The sequence below is a fragment of the Protomyctophum parallelum genome (genome assembly GCF_964188405.1).
Source record: "Protomyctophum parallelum genome assembly, chromosome: 22".
Lineage (NCBI taxonomy): Eukaryota > Metazoa > Chordata > Actinopteri > Myctophiformes > Myctophidae > Protomyctophum > Protomyctophum parallelum.
In genome coordinates this window covers 25,908,260-25,920,626 of record NC_139714.1, presented here as the reverse complement: position 1 = coordinate 25,920,626, position 12,367 = coordinate 25,908,260, and the positions used below count along the sequence as shown (strand labels likewise).

Sequence of the window (12,367 nt, the reverse complement as noted above, 5' to 3'; positions counted from 1 at the left end):
AATTGTAAAATCAATGTTAATTTGACTAGTTTGGTACTAACTGGTTCCTAACTATCATAGCTGGGGGACCCCCTGGAACTCCCTCAAGGACCCCTGGGGGTCCCCCAGACCCCACTTTGAGAACAACTGGTATATAGAGTCTGGAACTATACACCTCCCAAAATAAGAGTAAGGAGGCTGCATGCTGCATTTCTATTCACACAAATACATTTAAAAGAATATAATATATACTATCTAGGATAAATGTGTGTGACTGTAAAGACGAAACGGAAGTGAGCCGCTTTACATTTGACTCATGGTCGGAGCCTCCGTTTCTCCAGACTGGATTTGAAAATAGCGAGAGGCAGACTAGACGTCGTGTGACATGACATCTGTCCGGAGCCTTTAAACGACAGGCGTGCGTGCGTGCGTGCGTGAGTGCGTGTGTGCGTGTGTGCGTGCTACTCCCGTCACCATACCAACCTTCTCGCGCGTCTCCGGACTGACAGGCTGGCCCGCCTCGTCTCCTCCCAGGACCCGGAACCCGAAACCCGACTTCTGCCTGCGGAGTGAGACCTCCATGTCCTGGTAGCCCTCCCCTGAATGGAGCAACCACACTAGAATGAAAACCATGTCCTGGTAGCCCTCCCCTGAATGGAGCAACCACACGAGAATGAAAACCATGTCCTGGTAGATATAAATGTCCTGGTAGCCCTCCCCTGACCCGGAACCCGAAACCCGACTTCTGTCTGCGGAGTGAGACCTCCATGTCCTGGTAGCCCTCCCCTGAACGGAGCAACCACACTAGAATGAAAACCATGTCCTGGTAGCCCTCCCCTGAATGGAGCAACCACACTAGAATGAAAACCATGTCCTGGTAGCCCTCCCCTGAATGGAGCAACCACACTAGAATGAAAACCATGTCCTGGTAGCCCTCCCCTGAATGGAGCAACCACACTAGAATGAAAACCATGTCCTGGTAGCCCTCCCCTGAATGGAGCAACCACACTAGAATGAAAACCATGTCCTGGTAGCCCTCCCCTGAATGGAGCAACCACACTAGAATGAAAACCATGTCCTGGTAGTCCTAGATTTGAGTTAAAACCCAGTTTAAAGCTGCATGGGTGAACACGCTTTGTAAATGCACCATTTACCATGTTATCCCCAATTTGTTAGAGGAGATAGAAGTGTGGTCTTTGCAACCGCACTTGCAATTTCCCCAGAATTGCACCTTGCATACCATTCAATATGCTGTGTTGTATTCCACAGCGCAGTAGTCTACACGGTCAATAAATAATGGATAGTGATTCAGTAACAGTTATCTTTCGGGGGAACATAATGTGCCTTCGCAGACACCGTACTTACCCGAGGGCTCCACGGGGAAAATGGTCCGTGGCTGGCCGGGCTCTAGGATAGGGGTAGATGAAAGAAAAGCACCCATAAACCATGGCGGACGCACACGTTTTGTAATAATAATTATCGAAAATCTATAAAGTAACCAGTAACTAAATTGTAGTGGAGTAAAAGTACAACACTTTATAGTTACTTACCACTGTGCACGCACGCACACGCGCACACACACACACACACACACACACACACACACACACACACACACACACACACACACACACACACACACACACACACACACACACACACACACACACACACACACACACACACACACACACACACACACACACACACACACACACACACACACACACACACACACACACACACAAAGCCTGTGTCTCAGCAGTAATGTGGTAGCGGAAGCCACGCTGTCATCCATTACTGCCTGAAAATGCTTACAGTGTGTGTAATTCGCCTGTCCCTATTTTTTTAATTTATTTTACAGCAGTGGTCCTCAAACTTTTTCCATGTAATTTATTAGGCAACCCCCATTTAATGGCATTTCTATCTCTGGGACCCCCCAATTTATATTGTAAAATCACTGTTATTATTTTTTATCTCGGAATGTGTACAAATGCCGGGTCCATATGGCACCACTCTCTGAGTTACAGACCCATAAGGGTCCATTTGGTTCCTAACTATCTCTAATTTAACTAGGGACCCCCTATAGAACTCCCTCAAGGACCTCCCACTGGCATACAGTGGGTGTGATCTGTGATGTGCCCCTCCCAGTATTTAACCCATTCTGACCGGGCACCCATTTTGGTGTTGGCATCATGTTATGCTTTAACTATTGAAAAATAGAAGATCTACAAGCTCATATCGCGCCACCGAGTGGCGCGATACGAGCTTGTAGGTCTGCTATTTTTTGAAAAATCGAAGACACTTTTAGAATCTGATCTCAGGTCAGAATGGGTTAATAATGAAACTGTCAGGATGTAATAGACATTTTTTGAATCTGATCTCAGGTCAGAATGGGTTAAAGTACGAGCACTGACTACAGGGATCGGATCTGGCGGGACGTTACAAAACACGGTGAAGTCCTGATGTTGGAAAAATGGCCAGACACTTGATTTAGAGATTACAGGTTGACATGGGTCATAAGAGTCAGTAGATAGATAGATAGATAGATAGATAGATAGATAGATAGATAGATAGATAGATAGATAGATAGATAGATAGATAGATAAATAGATAGATAGAACCCAGCTCAATTCAATTTGTAGCTTTGTGTCTTTTGCAGCAGCTGCAAAAGTCAGAATTGCCTCGTAGCTTGACGTCGCTGTGCTTCCTTCGACAATGAACGGTAGACTGCATCTTTGCATCTGCCCGTGTGAACCCATGGTCCACACGACCACGCCACACCTCATTGTGGCGTGGGGGAAGAACAGTCACCATCAGGAACTCTTGCCTGGGATTCATGCAGATAGTCTCTCGCATCATGTCTCTTGCTCAGGAGGGCTGACATTGGCCAATGGATTGATTCCCTTAATATAAATGCTAACCCCAAAATAATTACTGGCATCCCTATTTTGGGAATGTCCCGAATTACTGTAGCCATTTGTGCTACCACAACAAGACTAACCAAGATGTCTTTCCTCATAGTCACCATAGCGCTCTCTCTCTCTCTGTGTGATGAGTGAGTGTGAGTGTGTCTCTCCCCTCAAACAAGTATCTCCACAATGAACGAATGACCTTTCATGAAGCCACACACAATGCAACATTTATCACAGAGAGAGATGATATGGAACATTTTGGACAGCCAATTGTGTTCATCTTCAACGAAGCCTGCACACCAATACGAATGCACCCCACTCTCACACACATTTAATCAAATATTCTACGCTGCCTAGATTATTTTATTACCTTTGCAGCATACGCCAAAGGATTTGCGCTTTTGATCCGTGAAAAAACGCTATTATACCACAGGTCGTTTCGAGGAAGCAATCTGATTGGTTGAAACAGCCTTCTAACCGTGGGTTAAACCAACACCATTCACCACCTAATCAAAATAATTCAGCTGCTCTGTTCTCCCAGAGCGCTAGCAAACTCGGTGGCTAGGCTAGCTAGTTTATTGGGACATTTGTGGTCGTAGTGACTACATCTGTCATTAAATGTTTTTATTTTTTCAGCGATTTTCTTAGTTTTAAGGGTAACTGTTGTATAATTGCAATATTACACTTGAGGGTGTGGTTTAACGTGATTATTGCAATCATTATTATTGCAAATATTATTATAATCACATTAACCCACACCCTCTCATGTAATATTGCTTAAGTAAACACTCCCAGCATTTGTTATTGAGCCGACAAAAAAGCCACTTCCTTGATCCGGGTCACAGACAAAGAGCAAAGCGAGCCAAGATTGTCCCTACCCCCTCGTTCACTTGCATTGGCCTCAATTTCCCAGAAGGCCTAGCAGCCCAGAGCATGGGTTGATTTCGGGTTTCGTCATCATAGCGTGACGGCCTCGTCACCAGGTCAGCGACAAAGCCGCAGTTTATTTTTAATTATTAAAATATGGCGAATTAAACACATAAAACAAATAGCGGGTTTAGCGTATTAAGCAGAGTTGATCGTTTGCTTGAACAATTTAAAGCCCTCAAAGTGTTAAAGCAACGTTATGGTCACACACAACCTTCCTCGGGCATGATGAAGGGTGGACCTCGCATGAGGCAGTGTGCGGATTATCTTCACCTTGTATCGTTGATTGTTTCACTTACACACCCATTCCTTTAGCCTTTTAATCCGGGTGTGCAAAGGGCTTGAATACTTTTTTTGAGTGGTGCAACCACTCCTATAGACAGCTATGTGTGTGGCTGTGTCCTGTCCCTGTGTCCCTGGCTGTCCCTGAGCACAAAAATAGCGTTATAGTGTTTGTTCACTGTTGCACAGCCTAACACACACACACACACACACACACAGGCCAGGGAGGAGGGCTTGTACAGCGCAGTGCAGTGCAGTGCAGCACAGCACAGCACAGCACAGCACAGTACAGTACAGTACAGCACCACTTACTTCAGACGGGTCCCCCCCCCCCCCCCCCCCTTTTACAAAAATGAATGGCTCATGGTATTTTTAATGCTATGAAGTGGTAGCCATTTACAGATTTGAGTGAGTCAGATGTTTTGTTTGTGTCACCCAATTTAGTCCAGAGCGACTTACATTAAGCAAAAACAAAGCATGGCATACATCACATATATGCCATATGTCATATATTCCACAGTGGTGGAAATAGTACGCACATGATTGTGTATCAATACTGCAATGTAGAAATACTTTGTTACAAGTAAAAGTCTGGAATTCAAAATTTACCTGAGTAAAAGTACAAAATTATTGCCAAAAGTAGGAAGTACTCAAAATAACTCATTATGCAGAATGCAGAAAGTATAAAAATCATTTGAAAATAGCAGATCTAGAAGCTCACAATGCGTCCCATTGTGAGCTTCTAGAATCTGCTATTTTCAACTGTAAAGCGGTTATTGTAATGTTTTGTCACAATAATCAAAATCTACAAAGTAACTAAAGCTTTCAACTAATGTAGTGGAGTAAAAGTACAATATTTGTATCCGAGATGTAGTGGAGTAGAATGCTCGAGCAAAGTACAAAATACCTCAAAATGAATTATATTTAGGTACAGTACTTAAGTAAATCAACAAATACTTAGTTACTTTAAAAGCCTATACAAGAGGGTTTTACACAGTGTTTGGTTCTCATTAACATTTTTATTTTAATTAATTCATTTATTATTATTTTTTTTCACCTAAACATCATCATTGAAGTTCATTGTTTAGTCTTGCCATGCCATTGGTCATGATATTCGCGTATAAATTCCCCCCCTCAGAGGCACAAACTTCTCTGGACACTCAAAATTGACCCTTAACCCTGATAAAAGTAACTAAAATGCATGTAATACATATATTTGTGCGATCCTTAGAATGTCTAGAACATGTATTATGTATTATTGTGAAAGATTTCCACCGAATGTAAATTATTAATTTATTATTATTATTTGAATAGTTATTATAAATGTGCTTTTTTTTTAAACATGTTTTTTTAACATAAGTCCTAGTAGTACAAAGTAGTAGTAAGGTTGAAATCTCTTTTCTGCAAGTAGAAATATGTCCTTGCAGACTGGACGCGTTTTTCTTTTCGGAAAACCGGCGGAAAAACAGCTGCTAAAAATCTGAAAAAAGCAACCGTATAATTGCAATATCGCTGCCTTTCAGAACTCGCAGGCGTGCATTAATGACGTTGAAGAACACCCTCTCTCGTGTAGTATTTCTTAAAGATGGAGTGCCACAATTTTTTGTATTTTTCATGAGTCTATGAGGTGACAGTACTTCATTAGACATACCTTGGAATCGTTTTTATGTGCAATGGTGTAGTAACTTTGTATCTAGGGTTTCTTCCTGGAGGCTGAACCCTTGACAGTCAAACGGGCCAATGAAATAAACAGTAATATAGTGACACCAAACTATCTGCAGTGCACACGTTCACGTTTTAGTCATACCGTTCCTGCTGTTAGATTGCTTTGGCTGTTAGACGGGCGATTTTCGCTGCGCAAAAATGCCATGGAAGAAATAAAATAAATGTTGGCTTCTATGGAATCCATCCAAAAAAAAAGACAGAAATCAGTCGTGGAGGCGACAGAGCTTTTACAACCCATGGGGTACTTACGCCTATTCTCATAGATAGACCTGGACGTCTCATAGGGATCAAAGGGCTCTGCTTTGAGCTGCAGGGCCTCGGGGGTGCATGCCGAGTCTGGGACCGAGGCCCTGTGCAGGTGGTGGGGGGTTGTCGGGTAGGGGGGAGCACAGTGGGGGAAAACGGGGGCCGACAGCAGGCTGCTGGTCTGGGCAGGGCTGCTGCTGCCCAACAACCCCTGGCTTTGGCCCTGATGCTGCTGCTGCTGCTGCTGGGACTCCCACTGCTCCAGAACCTGCAAAGCACAGTGGGGGGGGGCAGGGTGGAGGGTGGTGGTGTGGGTGGGGTGGTCAGTAAGACACCTCCCCCACCTTGCCACCGGCGCCTCACCTTTGAGCTCGGTTGCGACAGACTGGGAAACGGGAGTGTAGGTGTGTGTGTGTGGTTATGACGACTACATGGAGCCAGACAAGCAGTCACAGTGGGGGGAGAGGGGGGGGGGGTGTCAGTAAGGTTAGTTGTAGAAATAAGTCTGCCGTCAGTGAAAACAAATATAAAAAAACACCGATAACTTGGACGTTGTTAAAACCCATTTAGAGCCGAGGGCGCATGGCATCTGTGTCGCCTTAAAGCTTTTAGCCACTTTAGCTGTTGAAAAATATCAGATCTAACAAGCTCACAGCGCAGTGAAAAATCGTGAAAATGTACAAAATACAAGCTCATAGCGCGCCACTCAGCTTGTAGGTCTGCTATTTCTAAAAAAATCGTAAAAAATGTGGCACAAATCTTTGAATATATATTCTTTCAGAGCGAACGTCAGGCCTAAATGGGTTGATTATTCAAACCACACACAGCTGGGCAGAATCGCTCTAGGCTGCTGGTGAAAAGTAGCAGGCGGGGGGGGGGGGGGGGGGGAAGGGACCGACACAATATCGGACCGAATAAATGTCACCCGCCTGCATCTTTGACAAAGTGCATGCATAGTGTTTTTATTATGTACTGTGAATGATGTTCGTGGTTCGACGACAGTGGGCTGTAAACAAGAAGAAACTCCATTTAGAGCGCCGCAACCGTTCATCTTTCAAAGGTGTGTGTGTGTGTGTGTGTGTGTGTGTGTGTGTGTGTGTGTATGAAGGATGTGCGTGCGGCCTTGCAAGCGAAGGTGTGTAAGAATAGCATGTATACTGACATGTCTTTTTTTAATTGTTTAATGTACCGGTATACAGTACGTCAAATCTGGCCCCATGGTTTGTCTGAAATGTAAGACGCTCTTTGAGAGTTTCTCAGAAAGGAGAAAACAAAGCATTCACACTCACTGTCACACGGCTTGTTCCATGAATGTGTTCCTGATTGGCAATCCGTCATGCACCATTTTGCATGTGTATAAATTATCAACAATTAGCAAATGCCGCAGCCGCCACATTCCAATTTAACCCATTTTGGGGCGGGAACCCCTTTTGGTGTTAGCATTATGTTATGCTTTAGCCATAGAAAAATAGCAGATCTACAAGCTCATAGCGCGACACAGAGTGGCGCGCTACGAGCTTGTAGGTCTGCTATAACGACTGACATAGAAACGTAGCTTTTTCAGAAGACTGTCAGGATGTCGAAGACATTTTTTAGAATCTGATCTCAGGTCAAAATGGGTTAAACACGTGTTTTGACAACACCAAGCCCATCCGAATGTCAACCTCGATGCTTGTCTGGGTGGAGCCGCATAGCCAAATAACACGTTGATATGCCATATAGAAAGAAGTGTTTTGCGAGAGAGACAGACACATATCCCGAGGGAATGGAAAGTGTCTGAGATCTGAGATCAGCGGCTGCTCCAATGTGGCACGTTCACACTTCACTGGGACTGGAGGGGGGGCATGTGGATCTGGGCTCGTTCTGAGCCGTCAAAGCTGTGCCTGCCTCTGTGGCTTCACTCAACGTCTGGTATTGATCTGAGGCAGGTTGGGACGGGCCAGGCGGGGGAGCCGAGACGGAGGAAAGCTATTAAACCCGTTAAGACCTATGAGGACTGATTCTACAAAATGTCTTCTAAATCATGACAGTTTTCAGAAGAAGAAAAAAACTGTTTCTGTGTCAGCGGTGCTCAACCTTTTTCATGTCAAGGACCCCCAGAATTATCAGAATTTGGCCACGGACCTCCATCTGAAGATATGTTGTTCCAGCCCACCCCCGGCCCCCAGAAGAGTTGAGTTAAAAACGTTCGCTGTGAAAGAATATATATTGAAAGCTTTGTGCCACATTTTCAAGATAAAAAATTTAAATAATTCATGCTCTCTCTCTCTCTCTCTGTTCCAATCTCAAGTGGGCATACTATGGCTATAAGGATCAAGTCTTCTTCAGAGAGTATATGAATCATATACACTGGATGAAGAAGGCTTGACGGCGAAACGCATCCGTGTCTGCTGCGTTTGTCCGTGCGCCTCAATACAAATTAAAATTACCAGAAGGACTTCTGGAAGGAGTACTGGCTATTTCTTTCTTCTTTTTTTTCTCTATCCCACGATTTTGTAACCCATTTTTCACCCCTGTGTCAATTATCTAATGGTGATCCTGGGCTCTACACACGTACCCTCCGCCACCTAGTCCCCATATACAGTATGGGGGACATGGGGAGAGCAACGGACTTGAACTCATGCTTCCTTCATGCCTGAGTGTCCAAGTTGCTCCTTTACACCTGACAGGGGGGAGTTTCCCTGGTTGGACGTAGAGAGTGGAAGGAACACGTTATTCCAACCAGTTCCTTTCCGCTCCATCAGGCTGGCCAGGGGGAGGCAGTTTAGAGACCAGGATTACTGCATGTTTTTTGTGAGGGTACCTATAGTACCTACCATATAGGGGACACGGGGAGAACATGCAAACTCCACACAGAAAGGCCCTTTCGCCAATTCCGCCGTGGGGTATGGGCGCTGATGACGCGGAGGAGGAAACACGCCGCCAGCACCCACAGCGCCCCGAGCGGGAATCAAACCCAGGACCTTCTAGCTGTGAGGCGACAACTTTTCTACTGTTAATAATAATGGCCAGAGAATCCTGCGAGAAAGTATGGCTTTTCAAAAATACATGCACATCCTTGAACCTATGAAACCTTCGTGGACTCACCTTATTGTTCACCTTTTACTTTATTAACCCGTTCTGGACGGGCACCCGTTTTGGTGTTTTAACTAAGTATTTGAAAAATGCTAAAGCTATTTAGCTAAGCTAAGCTAAAAAGCTATTGAAAAATAGCAGATCTACAAGCTTGTAGGTCTGCTATTTTTGAAAAATCGTGAAAATGTGGCACAAATCTTTGAATATATATTATTTCAGACGACTTTTTATTTATTTCGACGTCAGGCCTAAATAAAAACAGTTAACAGACGAGTGTGACAGCCACAGCTCCATAGGAGCTCAATTACATCTGTCTAATGGGTGGGGGGGGTGGGGGGGTTGATATAGGAAGCAATGATCAGACTTCATGGTCCACGTGTCAATTAGGCTACTCCACCACGCACGCGGCCTTATTAGTCACGATTCTTCCCTTCAAAACCTTCCTGTAAAAAAAGTGATATCCAATTAAATCTAGACTGAACTTCGTCGTCTCTTGGCAGAAAGTACTGTAGTGTGTGGTGTGTGTGTGTGTGCGTGTGCGTGTGTGTGTGTGTGTGTGTGCGTGTGCGCGTGCATGTGTGATCGGAAAAAACAAACGGGTAAGAGGAGGTGAGGGACTGTGAGGAAATTAGTACTTGGGGAAAGAGAGGAGAAGAAGAGAGAGGCAAAACGTTTCCCTGTGAGCGTGGAATCAGAATAAATCTGGGGAGGAGAATCACTGAAAAGAAAGAAAGGGGGGAAAAAAAGCTGCCGTTGAACAATGAGCGTCTTGTTGGAAGCTGATGACATGAAGACTGACCACAATGGAGGCTATAAACCCAGCGAGCCCTCGACTGTTGTTGTGTGGATTACATGGTCGGATGGATCGTTTTGGTGTTAGGAGACGGTCGCATCGTCCCCGGGGAGGAGTGTTGATTTCGTCGACCGAAGCGCTGACGAAAAACTATATGAGAACAAAATATAAACTAAGCTATGATGACTAAAAACTGAAACTAAATAATGCTGAGAATTTCGTTGACAAATAACATCTAGACTAAAGTGTCAGGGAGAGACTAGTGGAGAAGAGATCCAGTAGAACTCAAAGACAAGTCATTCTATGTTTGGGTGCGCTCGGGTGCTGCACTTTGGAAATTGCAGATCTACAAGCTTCCCAACGCGTCGAGCTGCGACGCGCTGTGAGCTTGTAGATCTGCTATTTTCAGAGTGCAATCGAGTGTAAAATCAGCCATTACAACGACACCAAGGCCTGCCAAAATACGTAATTTAGTCGACTAAATCAACAAAGTCGGGGCATCCAACAAGCTTTGAAATGAACAGATTTTACCTTCCGTTCCAGAGATAATGGCCAAAACCTCTTGAAGACTTGAAGCCATTGTCATCCGATTTTCTTTAATAACACAGCTAGGAAGGTTGGACGGCGACAAACAAGACACCCGAGTACAGCTCACTTTACTCTGCATTCCGTCGGCCTTACCGTTAGGCGGCTATGGGCAGTTGAAATGTCTTTTTGGGGGTGTTAGCCGAGGCTTGGCCCGGCTCGGCTAATTAGCATACATGTTGGGCCCGGCACCGGCCCAAAAAGAACGTACGGTCGGGTGGGGTTGGGGCAGAATTTGAGAACTCTAAGCAGCAGTATATATAGGACAACTCCACTTCCTTCCATGTGTGCAGACAGCCTAACCGCCACTGGCTGGGAGTCAGGCTGAACATGGCTTAGACATTCAGCTCTGACTCACAGTATTAGAGCTCTAGTGATGCTACATCCACGAGTGGATTACTTGACCTTTTGGTTTTTCCCGCGCAGGATGAGAGAGGGTCAAATCTCGAGTAGTGGTTATCATTGCAGGAGCTACAAAGGCAATCTAATATCAAGCCGTCAGTAGTAGTAGTAGTATTAGTGAGTGCGCGGGAAGGTGCGATAGAATGTTAATTTCCACGCGGAAAAGGAAAGACAGCAGCTGTGGTTTATTTAGCGATATAGGACGTCATTGGGCGAAGCAGATATTATTGCACACTGCAGCCATTGGTAACGAATATATACATGGATATCTATCAGTGTTGTTTTCGGCGACTAAAACTATGACGAAAAATGTTCGCCGACTACCTTTTTCCACTGAGGAAAACTAAATGAAAACTAAGCTATGGTGACTAAAACTAAGACTAAATATATTGACAATTTCGTCAACAAATAAAAACTAGACTAAAATGTATGAAGGGACAAGTGATCCAGTATAAACTATAAGTCATTTTACACTTGGTAGCAGATGTACAAGCTCACAACGCTTGTGACGCGTTGTGAGCTTGTAGATCAGCTATTTTCAGCAAGGGTAAAATCAGCCAAAAGTTGTCCATCAAGGCCCGCCAAAATAAATTTTAGTCGAATAAATCAACTGTATATTTAGTCGACTAAAATCTTACGACATTTAGTCGACTAAAACTAGACTACCACTAAAACATTGCAGGTGACTAAAATGTGACTGTAGAAATTAAATGAAAACTTTGGACGAGACTATGACTAAAACTAAAAATTTGCTGCCAAAAACAACACTGATATCTATTCATGAACAATGTTTTCCAAAAGAAAAGCAGAGACGGAATAAAGGGGTACAGTCCAGGTTTTTGGGGAGCTGCTGCCATGTTACCTGTTTAGCGGTCTTCCAGGGTGAATAGTGACCTGCAATGGTGAGAGAACAAAAATGATTTAGTCTAAAAATTATAATAATAATAATAAAAGGAAAAAGTGCGAATTAACCCATTCTGACTGGGCACCCATTTTGGTGTCGGCATCATGTTATGCTTTAGCTATTTAAAAATAGCAGATCTACAAGCTCATATCGCGCCACCGAGTGGCGCGATACGAGCTTGTAGGTCTGCTATTTTTGAATAAAATCGAAAAAGACTGACATTTTTATAATCTGATCTCAGGTCAGAATGGGTTCATCAGACCAGTGTGTGTCCGGCGGAAACCTCGTATGAATCTGATCTCAGGTCAGAATGGGTTAAATTGAAATTTTTCTCCCCCTGCTTTCGACGGCTATTCCATGACCCCGAGACCTGACAAGAAGTTTTAATTTGTTATCCGCTGAGTGGGATTGAAACGGCGAGGAAAGATCCAATCAAAGACAAAGATGACAATGAAACGAAATACACAGTGTTTCGGTGTCAAAGGGCCACTTCGCCCCTTTTGCAACCAGATCTTATTTTAATGATGTTTTAGG

The 12,367-nt window shown here is 44.2% G+C and overlaps 1 protein-coding gene across 1 annotated transcript in view; it reads right to left on the bottom strand.

The window, feature by feature from the left end:
- Positions 1 to 12,367, bottom strand: part of LOC310853208 (membrane-associated guanylate kinase, WW and PDZ domain-containing protein 2-like) — a 78,512-nt gene that overhangs the window by 25,330 nt on the left and 40,815 nt on the right. Inside the window, exons 7-10 of the mRNA XM_083757449.1 lie at positions 11,792 to 11,823; positions 6,078 to 6,342; positions 1,345 to 1,386; positions 463 to 578 (exon numbers count right to left, since the gene is read on the bottom strand). Of these exons, the coding sequence (XP_083613575.1) occupies positions 463 to 578; positions 1,345 to 1,386; positions 6,078 to 6,342; positions 11,792 to 11,823 (455 nt within the window). The remainder of the gene's footprint in view (positions 1 to 462; positions 579 to 1,344; positions 1,387 to 6,077; positions 6,343 to 11,791; positions 11,824 to 12,367) is intronic.